This window comes from Tamandua tetradactyla, chromosome 5 (assembly GCF_023851605.1).
Source record: "Tamandua tetradactyla isolate mTamTet1 chromosome 5, mTamTet1.pri, whole genome shotgun sequence".
Taxonomy (NCBI): domain Eukaryota; kingdom Metazoa; phylum Chordata; class Mammalia; order Pilosa; family Myrmecophagidae; genus Tamandua; species Tamandua tetradactyla.
Genome location: NC_135331.1, coordinates 27,021,932 through 27,045,386, shown reverse-complemented (window position 1 = coordinate 27,045,386; position 23,455 = coordinate 27,021,932). Strand labels below are relative to the sequence as shown.

General features: G+C 54.3%; 1 protein-coding gene and 2 pseudogenes across 2 annotated transcripts; 1 reads left to right on the top strand and 2 right to left on the bottom strand.

The window, feature by feature from the left end:
- Positions 1 to 713: 713 nt before the first annotated feature.
- On the bottom strand, positions 714 to 1,268 carry LOC143682313 (polycomb complex protein BMI-1 pseudogene; annotated as a pseudogene).
- A 7,817-nt stretch (positions 1,269 to 9,085) lies between these two features.
- LOC143683001 (cationic amino acid transporter 4 pseudogene) lies at positions 9,086 to 11,999 on the top strand (annotated as a pseudogene). Its single transcript, XR_013175398.1, has 3 exons — positions 9,086 to 9,230; positions 9,609 to 9,685; positions 10,617 to 11,999. The product of XR_013175398.1 is annotated as a cationic amino acid transporter 4 pseudogene (transcript).
- A 115-nt stretch (positions 12,000 to 12,114) lies between these two features.
- On the bottom strand, positions 12,115 to 19,597 carry LOC143683000 (P2X purinoceptor 6-like). The gene is made up of 12 exons (XM_077159333.1): positions 19,223 to 19,597; positions 18,352 to 18,502; positions 16,783 to 16,854; positions 14,723 to 14,798; positions 14,540 to 14,633; positions 14,359 to 14,439; positions 14,102 to 14,243; positions 13,878 to 13,987; positions 12,608 to 12,701; positions 12,453 to 12,518; positions 12,285 to 12,362; positions 12,115 to 12,198 (listed from the first exon to the last, which is right to left on the bottom strand). Exons 1-12 carry the CDS (start codon positions 19,354 to 19,356, stop codon positions 12,115 to 12,117), a joined length of 1,182 nt encoding a protein of 393 aa, XP_077015448.1. The 5' UTR covers positions 19,357 to 19,597.
- Positions 19,598 to 23,455: the final 3,858 nt, after the last annotated feature.

The following is a 23,455-nucleotide window of genomic DNA, read 5'->3' as shown; positions in this document are numbered from 1 at the left end:
AGCAGTACCTGCTTTTAGGCATACAGATTGTAAAACTGAAGTTTACTTTTCTTTAATCGGTTTGCTCATCAAAAAAGGAAACATAGAAGTCAAAATGGCTAAATAAGCAAGAAATTGTTATTCACAGTGACATGGCTCCATAAATGCATTATTCTATGCATATCTTTCCATTTGTTGAAATTTTAAGGTAAGAAACACTTGTTTTCTACAGGTACACAAAACAGCATAACAAGAACAGTCAAGGAGAATGTAATGTATATTAACAAACTATGACCTAGTGCTCATATCCATACTTCCAATTCAAACCATGGTTACAGAAACTATTTCCCATCTTTCCTAACACATACACACAGAAGTCTTGCCTGCCTCTCCCCAGAAACCAAACCCTTTATAAGAACAATCTTTTTCATTGAACGCACATATGAGTATTACACATCTAGTCCATCTTTTATAGCCAAATTTAATCGTCACTACGAAAGAAAGCAAATTGGACAACAGTCACATGTATTAGCATCCATAAAGCTGTAATGACAGGAAGATATCTATAATAAATCAGGAATTTAAAATTCTTTTCCTCAACAGTCTCAGGTTTCAACCAGGTGGAGTTGCTAAAGATCCATTGATGATTTCCGAGGTCTGTTGGCAAAGGAAGATTGGTGTTTCCCACTGGGGCTGCTGTTGGTTCTACTCATCGTACTGGAGATGTGGGGAAACTAAGGATGGGGAGACTGGACCGGGGTGCTGGGGTCAGCAAACACGAGGAGGTGAAAGGGAGGTCTCCTGCAGAGCTGTTGGCCTTGTCACTCCCAGAGTCACTTTCCAGTTCTCCAGCAATCATCAGTCCATCTCTCTGATGACTGATCTTCATTCTTTTACAAGTGGATCGAACTCAGTTTCAAAGGAAGCAGCCCATTCCTTCTCTATGTACAAATGTAGACAATATCCATTAGTGAACAGTAATCCTTTAAAGGTTCCTCTTCATGCATGACATCAATCTGGAATGTATTAGGTACGTCCATTTTACTTCTGAGAAACTTCCTTAGGTGCATCACAGTCATCGCCGCGGGGCACTATAGGTATCTTTTTTAATTCACCTCTTCCTTAGAATTCTCTTTGTTTACTTTCTGATCCAATCTGTTCGGGTCAAAGAATTCAAAGAATAAGCTTATTATCTCAACATCAGTAGTAAGTCTCTTATCTTCATCTGCAGCTTCTCCTCTATCTTCAGTAGAGCCATTGGCAGCATCAACTGAAGGATGAGCTGCATAAAAATCCAGTAGGAGTCATTTTTGTCAGTGGCTAGATTGTGCAGTTCCAGTGGTGACTGAGTCACTCTGTTCTCCAAGTGTCAGACACCCCATTGCATTCTGCTGGCTCTTCGACTTGTCACACCCTGGATTCTTGATATCCTCAAGGAATACTCATTCGCCTGTTTGGTTCTGCAGCCCCATGAGTTTCTGAGCATTTCCCTCTCCTCATGGGATTGGTGAGGAAAATAGTTGGCAAAGCTCTCAGTTGTTCACAGCCACAGCGTAACAGTGAGAGTAGGAAGACACTAGCAAATGTGAGAGGCCCAGGTTGATCAGGGGCTACTGGCGGCCTCTGAATACTGGCTGTCAGCCTGGCACACCTGTGAGAGGGATGTGGTTGTTGTGGCATGAGGGTGAGGAGGGGTGTTGGCAGCTGTGGGATGTTGGAGCAGCAGTGGGGGCCTTGGAGCTGTCGGGGGGCAGGGGTGTGCATTCTGAGGGGTCTGTGAGAAGGTGGGTGAAGGCTGGCTTGGAGAGACCATCCAAGAGGGTGAGTGCTGGGTTCCATTCAGGTACTGTTGAAGCAGAAACTACAGGGACTCTCTCCAAAGATGTTTGGCCTATATTAGTTTTTAATATTATTAATTGATTGCTTGGAAGATGAATTTATAATGGCAGTATTTCTGTTTCAGGTGTGTCCACGTGGGATAGGCAGGTATTCAGGTAAGAAATGATCACTGGAAGCTTACGGGATGTTAGGTCTGAGAAGACCTTTAGAGAGTGAAATGTTTTACAAATATTAGTTGATACCAGTTTTCACCCACATGCCATATAGTCTGAAAGTGCCTGGTGGCGAACAGTCTTCCCTCTCTGTTGTGCCCCTAGCGCGAGTGCATCTCCATCCACGTCGGGCAGGCAGGCGTCCAGATTGGCAATGCCTGCTGGGAGCTGTACTGCCTCGAACATGGGATCCAGCCCGACGGCCAGATGCCAAGCGACAAGACCATCGGTGGAGGGGACGACTCCTTCAACACGTTCTTCAGTGAGACCGGAGCAGGCAAGCACGTACCAAGGGCAGTCTTCGTGGACCTGGAGCCCACTGTGGTGGGTAGGTGTTCGGGCCCTGGCAGCGCCTTCCTGGGATGGGGGAAGACCCCTAACAGGGCCTCACGCATGCCCCCCTGAACCCCTCTGCAGACAGGGCAGGACTTAGAAGCCTAGTGATTTTAGGTGAGAAACGCAAACATTAGTGGTTGAGGAGCCTGTGGGAAGCAGTCTCCTAATTTAGGAAACCTGACCCACTGAGGGCGGGCTGCTCTGGCAGCAGTAGGGTGGGCTGGCAAAGGATCCACTTGGGCTCTGTTCATGGCGCCCATCGGAGGCAGTGGTGGCTACCCCTATCCTTCATGCTGTGCACAGTCTCGAGCAACTGTTCTGACCTGCGTCACGAAAACAAGGTAGGTGTAGCGCGTCCCTTTGATTCTTCCAGATTAGGTACTTGAGGTAGTTTCCAACAGGTCTGCTGAGAGCAGTTTTCAGTGGCTGCCCAGGAGGGACAGGATATCACTTTATGGCCCGTAAGTCCCAGGCCACACACAGTGCTGAGGAGACTTCCCGGCAGAGTCATGGGTGATTGTCTGGTGCTTAGGGTTTCTTTTTTCAGGTCCTTTGATGTAGCTCTGAGTATGAAAGAAAGTGTAGAATGACCTGTGTGTGCACGTGCGGGCTTGCTCTCCCTTCTTTGGGGACTGGTTCTGCTGGCATTTTACTGCAAGTTGACTTTTTTTTACTTTTTTTTTTATGAGAGCTAGTGACTGTGAAGGGTGAGCTAGTGACTCCTGCGCTTGCAAATGCATGTTGGTGCCCAGGTCCCACCTGGAGGGCAGAAATGTTGTCCGCCTTTTGCAAGGCCATGGGATGAGTTCCAGAAGGGAAACAGAGAAGGGGAGGCCCAGGCAGAAGTGGGGTCGGGGGTGGGGTTTAAGTGGACCTTTACCAGAGATTTAAAGATGGAGGTGAGGGAGGGATGGGTCTGGAAGAAGGAATTGTGAGCAGCTTGCCTGGCAGCCAAGGGGGGTTGGGTAGGGTGTGCCGGCCAGGCATGGGCCAGGGAGGCCTGAGATCTGGAAGGTTCCACCAGGCGCTGGGCTGCCATAAGGAGGGAGATGTGGAGGTGCTCGGTGGTCCCCATACTGAACAGAAGTGGGGGTGGGTGGGAGGGGAGTTGGGGAACTCTGCTCCATGCACATAACAGTCAATCTATGACATTGGGTTTCAAAGAGAGAATTTATTGAGTTTCGAAGAGAAGATTTGTTGCCATACCTGACGCAGGCGATCAGGTGGCCTCTCAGCCCCCAAATCTGTTTCCCTGGAGTCTAAAGGGAGTTCGGGGTTTTTATGATTTGTAACCAGTACAATATCAAGTATAGACAGAGCTGGTCTAGGCTAGAAGAAGCATTACTATTGTAAGCGTAAGCAGGGCTGAGGCTAATTGAGTTTCTCATTTCAGGTATTAACTTTTGGCTGTTTTGTACTAGAGAAAGTAGAAAAACGCCTATATAATGACTCAGTAATTGTAATCATTTGTTACTTCTTAAAGTCTCGCTCCCAGTCTTGGCATGACAGAGGCAAGACCAAGGAGTTTCGCTTCGTCTGGTGGGCTGGAGCAGGCCGGTGACACATATGGGTTGGAACCCGGTTGGATTGTAAATCTGGGAGAAATGGGAGGCAGGAAACCCCATAAGGGATCATTGCAGGGAACCAAGGAATTACCCCACACACACATACACACACCTCGATGAATGGATACAAAGAATATCCAAGCTATACACCCTCAGTTCCCCCCAACACCTCAAAAATTCCCCATCCCATTCCACTCTCCCGTCTCTCTGGGGGCAGTTGTAGAGAGTGTGTGGGTCCTTCAGTTTCACCCTTCTCGGTAGATGACTTATTCAGGTGGGGTCCTTTAGCTGCAGATGGGTTGGTTGCTTCCCGGTGTTTCCTGCTATGTGGGTGATGGTGGAGATATACAGAGAAGGCAGCGTTTAACAAACAAGTGTGCTTGCTAAATCATTAAATTGATGTCTCTTTTAGTCCCCAGTATCTTAGAGCAGCTGGAAGTAAAAGCCTAAAATTGTGGCATTACAACCCCTGCCAAACTCTGAAATCTGTACTACAACTAATTGTTGTGCTGTGCTTTGAAATTTATTGCTTTTTTGTGTATGTTATTTTTCACAAAAAAAAAGAACAAAAAAGTGATGATAATATATGTATATTCCTTCTAGCCTCCTATGTTCTGGAGCAGCTAGAAGGAAAAATCTGAGAGGATGGTATGGTAGCCCATGACAAACTCTTGGATCTTTCCTGTAACTACGTGGTGAACAGTGCTTTGATAACTATTTTATTCTTCTTTCTTTGCCTTGTATATATGTTATATTATACAATTTTTTAAAACTTAAAACGCACACAAGGGGCGGGCCACAGTGGCTCAGCAGGCAGAGTTCTCGCCTGCCATGCCCGAGACCTGGGTTCGATTTCCGGTGCCTGCCCATGCAAAACACACACACACACACACACACACACACAAATCTGGGTGTGTGGGGGCTGATCATTGATCACTGCTTTTAATCAGAACACTGGGGCCTGGCTGTGAGGGCAGCCCCGGTTCCAAACAACCTCACCTCACGTAAATAGCAGTGGCGGATTTTAAATAGGTAGAGCCTCCCTCTCCCTCCTCCTCCCCCGCCCCTCCCCCCACTCTTTCTCTCTCTTTCCATTGCCCATTTTGTAGCAAAATTAGTCTGGAAAAGTCACAAATTAATGCCCTCACCAACAATGTTTTATTTCTCCAGGCAACTCAAGCAACTGCCATGCAAAGGGATTTTTTTAAACTTTTTAAATCGTATAATATAACATATATACAAAGCAAAGAAAGAAAAAAGCAATACTTTTCAAAGCACACTTCAACAAGTAGTTACAGGACAGATCCCAGATTTTGTCATGGGCTGCCATACCATCCTCTCAGATTTTTCCTTCTAGCTGCTCCAGAACATTATAGGATAGAAGGAATATATACATATATATTTTTTATCATCACCATTTTTTCTTTTTCATGAAAAAATAACATTTATTCAAAAAAGTAAGACATTCAGCAATCACACGCATTTGTTAAACCCTACCTTCTCTGTATAACTCCACCATCACCTTTGATCTTTCTATCCCTCTCTTTAGGGGTGTTTGGGCTATGTCCATTCTGACTTTCTCACGTTGGAAGGGGCTGTCAGTAGTATGGAGTAGGGAAATGGAACTAGCTGATGTTCTGGAGAGGCTGGGCCCTCTAGGTTTCAGGACTTATCTGGTCCAGGGACCCATCTGGAGGTTGTAGGTTTCTGGAAAGTTACCCTAGCATGCATAGGGAATTTAATGGCTCAATGTTTTGAGGCCAAGAAAAAGTCCAAATCAAGACATCACCAAGGTCATGTTTTCTTTCCAAAGACAGGCGTTCAACAGTTGGCTGCCAGCCAATCTTTGGTCCTGGCAATGTACGTGGCAGCCTCTCCCAGTCTCTCAGTTCTCTTCTGGGTTCTGTTGAACTTCAGGTTCCTACTTCCAGTGCCTTTCTCTATCTGTCTTAATTTCAGTCCACTTATAAAGAACTCCACCAACAGAATTAAGACCCATCCTGGCCCACACCTTAACTGAAGGCGCCTCATCAAAAGGTCCTACTTAAAATGGTTTCACACCTGCAGGAATGGATTAAGCTTAAGAACATGTTGTTCTGGAATATATCTATTTCTCAAAACCAACACACATACACACAAAACAACCTAGCAGTCCCCGAGGAGTGGAAGAATACAGGTCCAAAGTTATAACAAGATAATACTCAGCATGTCCAGTTCTCACCAAAAAATTACAAAATGCACAAAGAAACAGGAAAGTATGGCCCTTCCACTGGAAAAAAAAAAAAAAAAGGATTTACCATACACCATCCCTGAGGTAGATCATATATTGGAATTGGTAGTCAACGGCATTGTATCAACTGCCTTAAACACGGTCAGAGAGCTAAAGGAACCCATCTACAAAGAACTCAATGAAATTAGAAAAACAACTGCACAAAATGAAGGGATGAAATTCTAAAAAGGAAACTTTTAGTTTCCTGGTTGCTAAAGCATTGAGTTGCTTAAAAACAATGAGAATTTATCGACTCATGCTTTTGACGCTAGGAGAAGTTCAAAATCATGGTGTCATCAGGCAATGCTTTCTCCCAGAGGACTGTGGCATTCTGGGGCTCGCTGCTGGTAACTTGTCAGCAATACTGGTCCTTGGCTTTTCTGTCACAGATCAGTGGACCTAGCGGCCGCTCCTGACTTCTCCCTTCTTTTGTGGGTTCCACTAATGTTCAGCTTCTGACCACTCCCTTCCCCTTTCTCTCTTTCTGTGACCTTCTCTATAAGGCCTTCAGTAACAGTAGATAAAGATCCATCCTGATTCAACTGGGCCACACCTTAATTGAGGTAACTTCATCCAAAGTTCTTATTATACAAGGGTTCATGAGCACAGGAACAGATTAAGGTTAAGAGCATATTTTTCTGGGATACTTAGCTCCAAATGACCACAAATGACCAATAAGTATATGAAAAGATGCTCAACATCATTAGCAATTAGAGAAATTCAAATTAAAACTATAAGATACAGTTTCACACGCACTCCTATGGCTATTAATAACAAAACTGAAAATAGCAAGTGTCTGGACATGGAGGAATAGGAACCCTTGTGCATTGTTGGTGGGGATATAAAATGGTGCCACAACTGTAGAAGACACCTTGGCAGTTTCTCAGAACGTTAAACCAAATTATTGCATGACCCAGCAATTCCACTCCTAGGTATATACCCATAAGAACTGAAAGCAGGAACTCAGACAGATAATTGTACACCAGTGTTCATCGTAGCATTATTCACAACAGCCGAAAGGTAGAAGCAACCCAAAGCATCCATCCAAAGATAAATGAATACACAAAATATGATCTACCAGGCAATGGAATATTATCCAGCCATAAAAAAGAAATGAAGTGCTGGTTCGTGCTACAACATGGAAGAACCTTGAAGAGGTGTTGAATGAAATACGCCAGACACACAAGGATAAATTATTACATGATTTCTCTTACATGAAATCCTTAGAATAAGCAAATTTATAGATGAGAAGGCAGACTATGTGGTTACCATGGTTGAGGGAAGAGGGGATTAGGGATTTTGCTAAATGAGTATGAGTTTTGGTTTTGGATAATGAAAATAGTTTGGAAATGGATAGTAGTAAGAGACACACAGAATTGTCAATGTACTTAATGCCAGAGAATTGTCCACTTGAAATGGTTAAAATTACATTTATGTTATGCATATTTTACTGCCATGAAAAATAAATGTTTATTTCTTAAAGCCATGGGAGAGCAGAGGTCAGCCTAATTGGAGATGGAGCTGTCCCAAAGTGATCTTCCACCATGAATTACCTGCCTCCTGGGTGAAGGTATTTATGTACTCTATACCTTTTTCAATTTTTCCAATATGCCCATGTTACAGAAGACCCACCTTCTAGGATTTTCCCTGGAAATACAGGTCTAACCATACAAAACTAAAGGTGCAAAAGGCTATCCATTCAAGTGCTGTTGTAAATTGCAAAATATTAGAAGAAATCCAAATGTCCGTGCACAGTAAAGAAGCGGAATAAGCCCTGGGGGGGCATGTCCCATGGAGTACTATGCAGTTGTGAAAAAGAATGGTATGATTTCCAGGCCATATTAAGAAGAAAAAAAAGTACAAACGAATATGTGTAGTATGCTACCTTTTGTATAATAAAGAAAGGAAATAAAAGGAAAAAGAAAGGGTGCTGGATTATATTTTTTTGAGGCATTTTAGGACAAGGGATATGTTCTAGTTTGCTAGCTGCTGGAATGCAATATGCCAGAAATGGAATGGCTTTTTAAAGGGGGGAAATTAATAAGTTGCAAGTTTACAGTTCTACGGCTGAGAAAATGTCCCAATTAAAGCAAGTTTATAGAAATGTCCAATCTAAGGCATCCAGGGAAAGATACCTTGGTTCAAGAAGGCCAATGAAGATCAGGGTTTCTCTCTCAAGTGGAAGGGCACATGGCAGACATGGTGTCATGTGCTAGCTTCCTCTCCAGCTCCCCAGGAGACATTTTCCTTCTTCATCTCCAAAAGTCACTGGCTGGTGGACTCTCTGCTTCATGGTGCTGTGGCAGTCTCTGCTCTCTCAAATTCTCAAACTTTCTCCAAAATGTTTTCTCTTTTATAGGATTCCAGTAAACTAATCAAGACCCACCTGGAGTGGGTGGAGACACATCTCCACCTAATCCAGCTTAACAACCACTCTTGATTGAGCCACATCTCCAGAAAGACGATCTAATTAAGGTTTCAAACATACAGTACCGAATAGGGATTAGAAGAAATGGCTGCTTTTACAAAATGGGATGAGGATTAAAAACATGACTTTTCTAGGGTCCATACATCCTTTCCAACAGACACAGGATATCTGCTGCATTATGTTTAGGCAAGCCAGGGGCAGGGCATGGGGGAGATGTCATCCCTGCAGGAAACGGACACCCATCTGAGAAGTTCCTCAAGACGATATCAGGCAAATACACGAAGGGGCTGAGGAAGCTGGCTAAGGGACAGGGTTCCATGGAGCACCATCCTGTCTGGACTGCTCCACCTTTCCATCGCCAGCGGTTGAGTCAGCCAGGCTGCAGGTGCCCTAAGATCCAGGCCCAAGAGCCACCTAGAAACTTGAAAACACATGAATAAAAAGTGAGGATGCCTGTTTCGGTTTGGTTTTGCTTTGCTTGGTTGGATGGTCATTTTGCTGTGAACAAGTTTCACCCCATCACATCACCTTTCTCCTTTGCAGCTACGCAAGAAGAGCAGCAGGGAAAAAATCATCCTAATGGCAGGGAAAGCAGCTAGTGGGTGAGCTGTGTTGGGGTCCCTCAGGGTCCTCCATGCCTGACTAGGGGCTCCTTTGGCCTCCCAGGGGTCTGGGGTGCCCCACGCTGGAGGGACTGCAGCTTATCCCAGGAGGTCCTGGCTGCAGCTGTAGAGTGGGAACAGGCAGCATTTGTTCTGGGCTCTCCCAGGCACCCTGCCCCTGGCCCAGGGTCATTCATTCACCAATCCGCCCCCCACCCCCGACTCCGGGGCTCAATTCACCAGGGCCTGCTGTGGCCTTGGGAACCCACCCCAACCCTGGGACTGGATGATGCCCAGCAGGACGACTGGCATGAGGTGGGGAGTGGGTGGGCTATAAGGCCCCCCACGTCTGCACCTTAAGCCTGCCCTGTGGTACAGGGGAAAGCACTTACTTAACCTACGTGGTGGCCTGGCCTTGCTTATCTGTGAAGATGACAGAGCTGCCCAGGACCCTGGTGAGTGCTGCTTTTGTTCATGTAAAGAGGGATAGATGCGTGTATGGGGAGAGGGGATGCGTGGGTGACCGCGGGGCGGGGCTGTGCACGGGTGCGGGCGGGCCCTGGGGAGGGAGAGTGGTGTGTGCGGGTGCGGGCCCGGGGAGGGGGAGGGGGGCTGTGCGCTGGTGCGGACCCCGGGGAGGGGGAGTGGGGGCGGCCCGGAGAAGGCGAGCCGGCGGCAGGATGGGCTAGGGGCTGGGGGCGGGCGGTGCGCACAGGCGGCGCGCGCTGGGCGGGCGGGGCCGGAGGGCGCAGAGTGGTGGCGGTGACGGCAGCAGCAGCAGGTGGGTCACTGGGGGACAGGCAGCGGCCCTAGCCGGGTGGAGGCTCAGCTGCCTGGGGACAGGGTCAGAGCTGGGCCGTTGGCTCCGAGAGGTGAGCCGGACATCCCCTCTGACGCTTGGGTCTCGGCGCGCGCTCGGGCCAGGGCCCGGCGCTGGCTGAGGCTAGGGTGGCTGGTCTGGGCCCTGCCCCGGGAGATAGAGCCCCTCCTATTCCGGATCCTGGCGACCTGGCTCTGTCCCGGGAAACCGCGGGTCTCCACCTAGCTCTCAGATCCCTGGCAGGGAGGATTTCCCACGTCAGACTCCCTGGGGCGTGACTCACCCCCAGGTCTGGATCCACCAGATCCCCCTGGGGAGGGGAGTGGCAGACAGACCCTCTGTGCTTCCCTGGGACCCCAGCTACCCCCTCCAGCAGGCCCTGACCCCTCCCTTCCCAATCCCAGCCCCACCCCCACCGCGTCCCCAGTGCTTGTGTGCCAGAACCCCCTGCCCAGGGACAGAGCCAGAGACAGGGATGGGCCGTGGCCGGGCCATCAGAGAGGCACTGGAGACTGCCAGAGCCCAAGCTGGGCAGCCGGTCACTCACTCCCCTGGGACCCTGGCAGGTGGTGGTGGCTGCCTCCTCTCTGCTGCCTGCCATGGCCCGGGGACTGCCCAGCGCCGCCAGCCTGGCACGCTTCTGCGGGAAGCTGACCCGGCGGAAGCCCCTGGAGGAGTCCAGCATGGAGACGTCACTGCGTCGCTGCCTGTCCACCCTGGACCTGACCCTGCTGGGCGTGAGTGGCATGGTCGGCTCGGGCCTCTACGTGCTCACAGGTGCCGTGGCCAAGGAGCTGGCTGGCCCTGCCGTGCTGGTGTCCTTCGGGGTGGCCGCCGTGGCCTCCCTGCTGGCCGCCCTATGCTATGCGGAGTTCGGCGCCCGCGTGCCCCGCACGGGCTCTGCCTACCTCTTCACCTACGTGTCCATGGGCGAGCTCTGGGCCTTTCTCATCGGCTGGAACGTGCTGCTCGAGTACCTCATCGGTGGTGCTGCCGTGGCCCGAGCCTGGAGCGGCTACCTGAACGCCATGTTCGGCCACCACATCCGCAACTTGACCGAGAGCCACGTGGGCGTCTGGCAGGTGCCCTTCCTGGCCCGCTACCCCGACTTCCTGGCTGCTGGCATCCTCCTCCTGGCCTCCGTCTTCATCTCCTGTGGCGCCCGTGTCTCTTCCTCGCTCAACCATACCTTCTCGGTCATCAGCTTGGGTGTCATCGTCTTCACCACTGTCCTGGGGTTCACCCTTACCCACCCGCAGAACTGGAGCGCCCAGGAGGGTGGCTTTGCACCCTTTGGCTTCTCAGGCATCCTGGCCGACACCGCCACCTGCTTCTACGCCTTCGTCGGCTTCGACATCATCGCCACGTCCAGTGAGGAGGCCCAGGACCCCCGGCGAGCCGTGCCCATGGCCATCGCCATCTCGCTGGGAATGGCAGCCACCGTCTATATCCTGGTGTCCACCGTGCTGACCCTCATGGTCCCCTGGCACAGCCTGGACCCGGACTCGGCGCTGGCTGACGCCTTCTACCGGCGCGGCTACAGCTGGGCCGGCTTCATTGTGGCCGCTGGTTCCATCTGCTGGGGTAGGCAGATGCCAGATAGGTTCTGTGTTCAGGGCTCGTGGGTGGGCCAGAGGAGGGAGCTGGGCTGGGGAATCACTCCTCCCCCACCCCACTCCCATTCTGCTGGAGAAACGCAAAGCTGGGTGAGGCCTGCCCCAGGCAATGCAGCACCACAGCCCACTGGGTGGGGGCCCCAGGCAGCCAATTTCTGCACGGGGCCTCCCACTCAGGACAAATGGGGGAGGGGGGCCGGGAGCCCACAGCAGCTGGTAGAAACCAGTGGCCCAGCCACCTGCACACCTGGCTCTCCCATCACCATGGTTACCTTGCAGGGCTCTAAGATACAGATGGCACAGCAGCTGCAGGGGGCCACCTGCCAAGATTAGAGGCAGGGGGCGAGGGGAAGGAGAGCCCCCTGGGCCTGCGGGGACCCCACAGCTGCCTCAGGCCTCCAGGGTGGGTCACCAGTGGGTGTCCCCCCGGCTCTGGGGTGGGCTGCATCTAAAGCCCCTCGGCAGCCTGCTGTGCGGTTGCGAGAGCCAGCTCGGTCCACGCGGGCTTGGTTGTCACCTTTGGGGCCTTCACCTGCAGGACAAAGGAATGTGGGTGGGGTCAGGGCTCCTGGCCACCGGCCACCGTCTGTCTGGGGGTGTCTGAGCTCGGCGGCTCACCTCCTTGTACTTCGTCCTCCAGTAGAAATGGGCTTCTCCGTCCACATACAGCAGCAGGAGGTCACAAAGGAAGGTGACCTGGGAGAGGGCATGGCACGTTCGGGTCTCGGCCACCCCAGACCAACCTGCAAGCAAGGGGCAGGCAGGCACCGCCGGGGTGACACTCACCACGCCCAGCCAGGCCGCTCCAGTGCCCAGAGTGATGGTGCTGGGGATAAGGCCGAACTTCCCGGCCTGCGAGAGTGAGACTTAGGCTGAGCCAGCCTCCCCTGCCACGAGTGGGACCCCATGCCGCCAGGCCCATCCTCCCCTCCAGCCCCTACCTGCCCAGTGACCAGGATATCAAAACGGATGCCATAGAGCTTGAGCAGGCTCCGAGCCTCCACACCGGGGCTCTCCCACCAGTGAGTGGCCGTCCTGCGGGTAAGAGACACGGCGCCCTGGGGATCAGCTCCTCTGTCCACTGCAGCCTGTCCCTTCCATCCCATCCCATCCCAGAAAGCCTGGGCCTCGGCTCTGTGAGGATGCTGAGGCCGGGAGAAGCAAACGGGCCTGCCTCTTGGAAGCTCGTCTGCCTGCTCAGATGAAGGTGGGGACGTGGCGGAGGTGGGGGGACAGGAGGGTCCCTTAACAGACACACCAGCAGTGGGTATGGGGAGGGGCAGGGGGCAGACCCAGAGCTGGAGACTCCACAGCCGACTATTGCCTGGGAGCCGGGAAGACTCCCTGATGGAGGGGGCATGTGTAGGCTGGGCCTGGAAGAAAGCACTGGAAGTTTCTGGGGACTGGAAAAGAGGTGCTCTGAGCACAGGGCCTGGCCACCGGCATTTAGGGCTCTGTCCCCAGGCCCAGAGGCCGTGTGGGCAAGTGCGAATCAAACATGGGGGAATGACAGCAGGCCCCCAGATTGGGGTGGGAAGGGCTGTTCAGGTTACTCAAACAATAAATGATGACAATAAATGTCACGCAAGGCCCTTGATTGAGAGGAAGGGGGGAAAACGATTAGGACTGTTATTGGGACGGTTGGGAAGATTCTGATATTGGATCCATTCTGCTTTTGCCCGATTTCTTGGGTATGTCCTTGGCACGATGGATCCCAGGGACCGAGTCCTTGTCCCCGGAAAATGCCAGACAGTGTCGAGTGGGCTGGGTCTGGAGGACTGCCCCTTGCTTCCACTCAATCTATGTAAATAAATCCACATCAGTCTGGCAGGGAGAGAGAACGAGACTGGCAAAATGGTAGCCGCCTGGCAACCCCAGAGGAAGTATCCATCAGGGGGGTGCTTCTGGAAGGAGCCAACTTTTCTATGGTGTCTTTGGAGCAGTTTAGATAAAATTTTGGAGGTGGGGTTGGGGGGAGGGGCGGTGGGTCCTGTGGCTTGGGGATGAGATACTAGAGGGAGGAAGTGGGGTTTGGGAAGGAGGTGGGATGGAGTCTGTGCCGAGAGAGGGGGTGCCTGCGGGCAGCACCCTCCCCACCTCTGTCCCCACCCCACCTCACCCCCACCCCACAGGGGGCACCCAGAGAGCAGGGCCTGGGAGCAGATGGAGAAGGAATCCTGCGAGGAGCACCAGGTACAGCAGGGGCCACACCTGAAGTTGTAGGTCCTCTCCTGCAGCTGGAAGGCGTAGTGAGGCCAGCACTCGGGGTCCCCGGTGTCCAGGTCACAGTCCCAGTGCACGCGGATACCGACAGCGCCGCCCTGCAGGCCGCGTGTGGCACTGCTCCACTGGGGCATTGGAGGTGGGGGGGGGGACTCTCCGGCCCCCTCCCAGCAGCCCCCACCCCTTCCCAGGCCTGCTGGGGGTGGACTCACCAGCAGTGCCAGGTCCTGGAAACCCACCCCGGCTGCCTCCACGAGGTCCCCAACGCGGAACACGGGGCAATAGGGGCTGGAGTGAGGGTCATAGCGGCAGTGCTTGAAATAGGCGGCGTCCCAGGTCTCCAGGGCGTTGGATCTGGAAGAGGAGGGCAGGATATGGGGGTGGAAGGGTGTCCCTGGGTGGGTGTGGGGGGGGAGGTGGGGACAGCCAGGTCACCACCCCACCTCTCCCCTCCCCTCATGGGGCTTACTTGGAGAAGTTGAACTTGCTAAAGGTGACGGTGTTCTTAATGAAAAGCGTGAAGTTCTCAGCCTGGACCAGAAGGGGCTTCCTGAGGGTAGAGGAAGGTGAGAGAAGGTCCCTGCACCGCCCTGACACCCCACCCCAAGGGGACCCTGCATGGGGCCGAGGGGGGAGCGGGGACAACTCACGCTGGCATGGGGCCACTTTCCACCGGGCACCAGCCAAAGATCTCACACGTCCTGTGGGTCCCGTTGAAGGTCACGCACTGGCCCGTTTTTATGCCTTGAAAACAGACAGACTCCAGGCCCTCAAATCTCAGGACCCCAACCCCGGCCCCACTGGAGGCCCTGGAGGGCAGAACCCAAAATTACCGTGGCTGTGTGTCCCTGTCTCCCCTTCTGGGCAGTCATTGTGGACCCAGCAGCTCGCGAGTGGGACTGAAGGGTGCTGGGGAGGGGAGACGAGAGTGCAGAGTCACCAAGCAGCTGGTGGAACCTGAGCTTCCCCATGTCCCCACAGGACACCCTGAGTGTTGTTTTTGGGAGGGGTGCAAAGAAAAGGAGGTGTCAGAAGTGGGAGGGCGAGGAGCCCTGCTTTCCCTCCTGCAGTTCTGTCCCCAGTGGGGATATCTGGGGACATTTGGGCAGACAGAGCCGGAAAGGGGACAGGCTCCCGGGAAGGTGTGAGCTGCCGGGGCTTTGTTCCGAGGCCCTGGTGGAAGCATGCTGCCCAGAGTCACAGCACCAGATGGCCGTCTCCTTCAACACGACCCAGTAGTAACCAGTGCGTGGCCTCCCCAGCTCCCACCCCGCAGCCTGGGTGGTCCCTCCTGATGTTCAGAAAAGCGCCCACCTCTTCCCAGAACCCAAGCATGGCTCCCCACTGCTTTTCCCACCACGGCAAACAAGCCCAGCTCCTTAGTGGGGTTCACGAGGCCTTAAGTTGGGGACTCCCGCCCCAGGCCAACTCCGGCCTCACTCAGCAGTGCTTCATCTCCCATGGCTCTGACTCAGCCCTGTGCCCAGCTGTCTCACACCAGCCGGTTCCACCAGCTCCCCGATGTGGGAAAACCTCCCCTGGTTCTCCCAGCCTTCAGCCTCTGCCCACCCAGCCCCGTCACGGAGCTCCGCTACCGCGACTTGTGTCTATCTGTACAGGGGTCCCTGGAGGCATGGCAAGTCGAGTTTGGTGGCCCAGGTTGAAGGACCTGACACCATCTGTGCCTGTTAGGAGGCTATCGGATCCACTAGAGCACAGCTGGGGGACTCTCGCAAGTCAGGAAGCCAGGTCTGTCCGTTTGGATGAATCGCCTGGCAGGCTTGTGGCCTCACGACCGCAAGCCTCCCTGGGAACCGTGGACAAGAGGGGAGAGGAGGGGCCCCGACACAGGGAAAGCAGAATCATATGGAGTCCAGAAAGCACTGACTCACAGTGCCCCACAAAGTTCCAGGTCGGCGTGCAAACTGAACATTACCTGGACATCTGATCGTTTTGGAAAGGGAAGGACATTTGGTTTCACTAAGCCTAAGCACATCCTTGCAGACATATGCCACCTCCATGGTGAATGGGCACCAACCACGGCCACGTTTTCCCAGCGACTCTGGTGGGACCAGTTGTTGGGGTTAGGGGCACAGGTGACTAAGCTGTCACCGTCCAACAAGTGATTCAATGTCTGGACTTGCTTAAGGAAAGAAGTTCTTGAAGCCTCTGTCCCACGTCCCCAGTGTTCACAGAGAATGCACAAGTTGGGAAAGGAGAGGGAGTGATCTCTGTAGGAGATGCTAGAACTGCCCCAGGCAATGGGGTTTCAGGGGCGGGGATGGGGGGAGGAGGGACTCTGCATCTGGAGGTGAGAAATGGACAAGGACAAGGTGGGCAAACCTGGCTCGACTGCAGCTGTCGCGAAAAACATCTAGAGATCATAAGTGATCCTGAACAAAGCAGGAACAAAAACGGAAGCTGCCTCGGGACATATTAATGGAGGCTGGGCCTAGAGAAAGGGGAGGTGAAATTCCAGGTTTGCTCAGACTTCTGTGCCCAACTCTGGGTATCAGGCTGAGCACCTGGCGAGGGCCCCAAGACAGGACAGGGTAGGGAGCTGGGCCCTTCATGGGGAGGGACAATGGAGAGCCGTGAAGGCCCGGAGCTGGCGGGGCTAGGGTCCATAGACCCAAGCCTGAATCCCAACCAACCCCTCTGACCCTCGGTCTTCTCTTCTTAAACAAGGATCATAGTCATTTCTATCATGGTCTTTCCGAAAATTGAGTAGAATGGATCAAAGAAAGATTTTATCCCTGGGATACGGCAGGCACATGGGGAAACTTCATTTACTTGGGAAGGAGAAGAAAGAAGACAAGCGTGGTCGGTGGGCCCAGGGCTGGTGGGGACCCAAGAGATCCTCCCAGGCAGGGAGGCTCTCAGGCAGCCTTACCTCGGGGCATCTGCCTTGAACTTGGGCTGGTGTCACATGGAAACTGGTCACCAAAAAGAAGACATTTTCTCCCTAGGAGGTAAGTCCCGGAGTTGGCCCCTGCTTGACTCCCTTGACTAGGAGGCCACAGGTGGGCAGTGAGAAGGAAGGGAACCGGTTCTATCTGGTCATCAACCCCCAAAGACACCCCCAGTGAGGGTGGTTGGGGCGGAGAGGGGATTTGGCTGAGCTTCCAGACAATTCCGAGCCATGGGAACTTCACTCGATGCCCACCTCTTGGGGACAAGTTTATTTCTCTCATTTCACCTGCATTTGCTCAACCAGAATTTTCCAAGAGTTTCCTGCTCCTAGGCACTGAGGATCAGAGGTGAGTGGGGCTGGGGTCCCACACAGGCTAGTGGGGGCGGTGGATCCTTGGCTGGCCAGGGGAGCAGGTGGTGAGCTCTGCTCGGGTCTGAGGTGGCCAAGTACCAGAAGGATGGCTGGCCCCTCAGTGCTATGCATGTGAGCGCTGTGTGTTTGTGGGGTCCATGACCAGGAAGGGGGTCAAGGGCTGGTGGAGGGCAGGGAAAGGTGCAGCAGAGGTTACAATATGGAAGGACTTTTCGTCCCACCATCAAGGAAGGGGAGCCTTGGCGGGGTTGCCAGCAGCAGCCTGTGGGACCTGATGATGCCATGTGTGAAAGCTCAATCTGTCTGCTGCATGGTGTGCACCTGGGCAGTAGGGAGTGGGTGAGAGGAGAAGTCAGAGGGTCACAGAGGACCAGAGCCTCAGCCAGGCATGGACAAGGAGCCTGGGAGGAGTGAAGAATGTTAGGAGGTGGCATCGACAGGAGGGAAGGATAGGTGCCCTCTGCAGGGCAGGCTGGGAAGGGCTTTCAGATGTGTGGGAGGTTTCCTTCACTCCTTCCGGGGCAGGAGTGAAGAAAATTAGGAGGCAGCATCTACAAGAGAGAAGAATAGGTAGGTGCCAAGTCTGGCCATCATGGCTCTCACTGGATGAGGAGAGGCTGTGTTGGTGCAGAGAGAGGGAGGATTTCTCTTTGGACACAGGGAGTGTGCATGCAGGAGGTAGCTGAGGCTCAGGGCAGGTGGTCGTTGGGACTTCAGTTTGGGAATCAGTAGAATGGAAGGTGTAGCTAAGGTTACAGAAGAGCTGGGTAGAGGAGAGGGGGATGGGCAATGTGGCTCGAGAGGGACTGAGAGCAACTGGCTGGTGCTCCAGGTTAGGAAGAAGAGTATTAAGAAGCTCCAGGCCTCCCCCACTCTCATGTGCCTCAACCCCACCCTTAGGCTCAAGTCTTGAGTTCTCAGACACCCCATGTCTTTTCAGATGCAACCTTTGCAACCTAGCTTCGGGACCCGTTCTCTCACCCTGTGAAACCTCCCACACATCCCTGGAAACCCTTCCCAGCCTGCCCTGCAGTCAGCAAGAGTCCCTCCACCCCTCCTCTGGCACCACATGCCTCTCTCTCATAGACATCCACTGCAAGAGCCTGGAGGGTTGGTGTCAGAGGTGGGAGCCCCCACCCCATACACCCCATTCGCGCCCAGCAGCGGGAAACCCACCTGTGGCGGCTTCACAAAGTCGGCCACGTCCCATAGCCGGTTCCCAAGTTCCTTGATCTGGGTCACAGAAACCCCTTTGAGTTTAGTGATGACGGAAATCTGGGGGTCCAGGTCTCGCTCTTGGTAGCCTTTTTTGGCCAGGAGGGCCCACCTAGGGGAGAGGAAGGCCGGCAGTGTGGGATGTCCCCGGTACATGGGAGCAGGGCCAGAGCTGGTTCCCATTTGTGCACCACTCTCCCTAGACGCTCATGTGTCGTGGGCCTGTGTGGGGACACTGTCCACCCCCAACCTTGCAGTCCCATCACACTCACAAGCCCTGGGGCTCCCTGTGTAGCACTCAATGCTTCAAGAGCCACCTGACTGCTCTCCAGCCTCGTTTCCTGCCCAAGACTCTTGCACAGGCCAGAAGCCCCAGCCAGACATTGGAGAGCCACCGTCCTCAGCCTAATTTACCCCACTGTCCTAATCAACTCCACCTTTGCCCACCGAGTCCCTTCCTCCCAGTTCTTAAAGCCCTCCAGACCCCCAGTTAGAACCCATGATCTCTTTTCGGGGGCTTTAGCACTCCAGCTTTCACCATTATTGGAAATGACCTCCTCCCTGGCTAGGGCATTTCCTGCAACAGAGGGGTGGCCACCAACCCTACTCTGTGCCTCAGAGCCCGACATGGGGCTGAGACAAAGCCCTGGAAGGGAGGCAAGGGACACACAGCTGGGCAAAGCTCACAGCTTGCTTTTGCATCCCGCTGGCCTCTGGACTGACGGAGGTCCCTCCTTCTGCCCAGCCCTTGAAGGAACCAAACTCTCAACCCTCAGGCCAAGTGAGCTTGGCCACCACCCCATGGCCAGCCTGCTGGGGACTCGTCTCTTACCCCAGCACGTAGACCACGACCCCCAACTGCAGCAGCCTCTGTAAGGTGCCCACCCTCCGGTTCCTTGTCATCACATACTTCTCGGTCTTGTAATCCAGAAGCCCCCAGCTTGTTGTGGCCCCCCGGGAGCCCATGCTCCCAGCTCCTGCTGGCTGCTGGGCTGCATGAGTCAGCACAGCAGCTGCTGTCCCAGCCAGACGGAGGCAAGGCAGGATTCCAAACTGGGCCAGGCCAGCAGCTGTTAAAGGGGCACTGCCCCCACTCCCCCCACCAGGCGAGAGGTGAACCCCAGCCCCAGCGGCCCTGGGCCTCCCCTCCTCTGCAGACTCCTTTGGCTGGGCATAGGTTTCCCCAAGCAAGCCCTGTCTGTGCCCTCTGGGGTTCATTTCCTCAGGGATGGAGCGGGGTGGAGGAATGACAAGTGCCGCGAGAGGGCAGCATGGGGACAGCAGGAGCCTGGAGGAGGGCCCAAGGAGAGCTTCAGGAAGAGGTGACCTCTGAGCTGACACGCAGATTCTGAAGTTCAACAAGCGACAAGGCTGGGGAGGGACGAAGGAAGGAGTGTATGGAAAAGCTGAGAAGCATGGGAGATGAACTGGGAGCCAAGTAGGGTCCTGAGCAAGGGTGCTCAGAGAGGGCTGCAGTGGGGTGAGTGACCCGCCTCTGCAAGAGTCCCCAGGCCCTCCTGTGCGACGCCTCCGCAGCTCTGGGCCCCCAGCCCCAAGGGGCGAACGGCGCAGTGACTAATGCACAGACGTGTTTTTTTTTTTTTTTTTTTGCAATCGGTGAAATCCGGGCGCTGCCAGACAAGCCTACCACGTGGGCCGCCGTCGGTTGCCGCGGCAACCGACAACTACTGGTTGTCCGGGCGACCGCTGCCCGGGGACGCGCATCTCTACTGGCTTGGCCGGGCGCCCGTTTGCCGGGCGCCGCGTTTGATTGGCCAGTTTAGCCTGAGAGCCCGCCCCCATGCCCGGGTCGCGCTGGAAAGTGGCTGCGCTGCGGTCACGGCCTCGGTGCCCGGCGCTGCGAGATGGCCGAGACGGTGAAGGGTCCCCACGAGAGGTCTGGGAAGAAAGAGGGGGAGCAGGAAGCGGCGGCAGCGGGGGTCCCGGAGGCCGAGGAGGGTTCGGACTCGGATTCGGACTTCGACCTGGAGACGGAAGAGGCCCCTCCGGGGAGGGGTGGGCCAAGCCTATCTTGCCTTGTGGGTTCAACCATCGGGGGTGGTGGGAGGCGGGCTGGGCTCGAAGTGGGCAGAGGACCCCTGTCGAGCAGGGTGCACACCCTTTTGTGGGTGCCCGGTGCCCCCACCCCCCGCAGTGCCTCACCACTGGAAGTCGTTAAAATGGAAAAACCAAACCCTGCCCAACAGTGTAAGGAGGGGTGCCCCACCCCGAAATGGACCCAGGGCTGGGTTTTTCCCAACTCAGAGGAAAAACTAAGCATGAATTTTGGCATCAGGCAGGGAGAAGCACCTGAGCCCGGAGGGAGAGGGCAGGTGAGGAGGCAGCCTGCTACCCCCAGGAGGGGTCCACCCACACTCTTCCCTTGTCTTCTCCCAGGCACCCGTGGGCTTGGAGACCTGGGCAGGGACGCCCTCTATCTCGGTCTTGCCTGGCCCATGGTGTCGTGCCTGCCTCTTGCTTTCTGCGCCAAGGGAGCGCCCCAGAACTGAACCTGCAGCACCGTGGCCTGGGGCCCTAGGTAACCCTGAAGAGACTCTGGGGGCCGGATGGGGTGGGGGTGGGGTCCAAACATGCATAGGATTATCTATTCCCGGTCTGAGTGCTGTGTCCATGGCACACTTCTCCAGACCCCTTCTGTGCCATGCAATTTCCATCCCCACATTTGGGAGACAGATGAGGGTGAAAGCATAGGGCTGGGGAGCTTCCAGCCAGGGGGGTGGTGTCCCCCCGGCGCCTATGTGAAGGGGAGAGTCTCCAGTGGGGAAGCACAGAGTGGGCTGAGCCCTGCGAGCATGAGCAGCCAGCTGTGCCTGGACCCTCTGCCCTGTCCCAGGGGGCCCGGGCTCTGGCTTCCGCATTGAGCTCCCATCCGATCATCAAACGGCTAAATCTGTGGGACAACGGGCTCTGTGCGGCAGGGGCTGAGGCCCTGGCAGCTGCCCTGAGCAGAAGCAGCTGCATCTGTGGTAGGTGCTGGGCCTGGGGCACGTGGGCAGATCCTGAGTCCTCCCTGATTCCTCTAGGGTGCAAAGCGACCCTTCCCCCAACTGGTGGAGATAGAGAAGGGGCCTCATCACAGGGTGGGCTGGGGAGGGGGAGGGAGTCAGACCCTCTGTCGTGCACCCACTGCGGGTCACCACTCCCCGATCCTCCCGACCCGTCCCACCTCCCTCCCTCAACGTGGTGGATCCCCAGGGTGCAGTGCCTGGATGCAATACTTGGAGAAGGGGAAGGGATGAGCGGGCCCCAGGGGGTGTGTGGTCTCAGTTTCACAAACCATGCGGCTGCAAACAACAGGAATGTATTGTCTCTCGGTTCTGGACACTAGAATTCCAAAATCAAGGGCTCGGCAGGGCCCTGCTCCCTCTGAAACCTGTAGGGGAGGAGCCTTCCTTGCCTCTTCCTAAACAGTACACTGGTCTCTGTCTGCATCATTACATGGCATTCTCTCCCCTCTGGCTGTGTCCATATTTATTTCTTCTTATAAGGACCCAACTCGTATTGGGTTAGAGCCACCCTAATCCGGTTCCTGCCTCTCATTAACTCAATCATGTCTTCAGTGACCCTATTACCCAGTGAGGTCACCTGCATGGGATAGGCACACACAGCCACCTGGGCTGGCATTGTCAGGCCCTATAAGGGGGCAGCGAGGGCTTCCGTGGGTGGGTTAGGTTGCTGCCTGTGTCAGTAACCCACGGGGGGCTGCACACCACAGCAAGCTGGGTAGTCCTAACCCCTTGAGAGGAAGGGGGGGCAAGACCCGAGGGGCCGCGCCCACACTACCCCAGAACAACCCATCTGCAAAGCTCCCGCCGCTGCCTGAGGCCTGGAAAGTTGCAGGATGGAGGAGGGTGGGGCCCATGGTTCCTGGCCGCCCTGCTGCCTTCTCCCCATCCCACCCCAGCTTTGGGTCCCACTGACCGGGTGGTGGTATCACCTGCAGATGTGGACCTGTCGGAGAACCAGCTGGGAGTGGTGGGGGCCCGGGCCCTCTGTGCTGCCCTCGTGGTGAATCCGGCCGTGCAGAGGGTGCAGCTGGTGGGAAATGGCCTGGAGATGCAGGCGGCCAAGTGCCTGGCGGAGCTCCTGCTGCTCAACACGAGCCTGCAATCCCTGGACCTGAGCTACAACCAGCTGAATGGCCAAGCAGGTACCCCGCGAGCCCATCCACACCTGGGCACCTGCTGGACAGCACCTGTCGGGGGAGTCGAACCTCCGTCGTCACCTTGGTCTGCTTCACGCCCACCCCAGCCACCCAGACATCTCTGAGTGACCTCTTCCTCTATGTGCTGGCCACTGATGTAACAGCTAGGGGGCCAGCCATCCACAAAAGAAAGTCCCTGGCTTCAAGAAACACAAGTGACCAAAACAATTCTCCATAATTTTCGGTGCTAGGAAAACAACAAACAGGGCAGATTTCTAGGGAAAAGCCAGGACCCTGCTATAGGGGGTGTGTTAGTTTGTAAAAGCTGCTGGAATGCAACACACCAAAAACGGAATGGCTTTTAAAAGGGTGGGGGGATTTATTAAGTTGCGAGTTTACAATTCTAAGGCCATGAAAATGTCCAAACTAAGGCATCCAGGGAAAGATACCATGATACAAGAAAGGCTGTCAGTAGAGAAGACAGGTGCCTGGCATGTGCTGGGATCTCTGGTTTCTCATTTCGAACAGCTTCCCTGGGGGCACTTTTCTTTTGCATCTCCAAAGGCTGTATAGGCGGGCTCTGTTGGCTCTAGGATTTTTCCAAAATGCTTCTCTCTTAAAGGGCTCCAGTGAGCAACCCCACCTTGAATGGGTGGGGACACATCTCCATGGAAACCACCTAATCAAAAGTTACCACCCACAATTGGGTGGGTCACATCTCCTTGGAAACAATGAAAATGTTCCCACCAAGCAATATTGAATGAGGATTAAAGGACATGGCTTTTCTGGGGTACATAATAGCTTCAAACGGACGTGGGGGGTTGCCGGGGAGAACTCTGTAAAGAAGTTCCATTTAAGTTGAAGTGCACACGGTGAGAAGGAGCCAGCCAGAAAGACCAG

What these genes read in the sequence shown, in the direction of transcription:
- LOC143683000 (XM_077159333.1), bottom strand. Translation starts at nt 19,356, where the DNA reads ATGGGCTCCCGGGGGGCCACAACAAGCTGGGGGCTTCTGGATTACAAG. An exon ending in GTCGTGGTCTACGTGCTGGG is followed by an intron (nt 18,503 to 19,222) that starts GTAAGAGACGAG and finishes CCTCTCCCCTAG; the next exon opens with GTGGGCCCTCCTGGCCAAAA. An exon ending in TTCAAGGCAGATGCCCCGAG is followed by an intron (nt 14,799 to 16,782) that starts GTAAGGCTGCCT and finishes TCCCCTCCCCAG; the next exon opens with CACCCTTCAGTCCCACTCGC.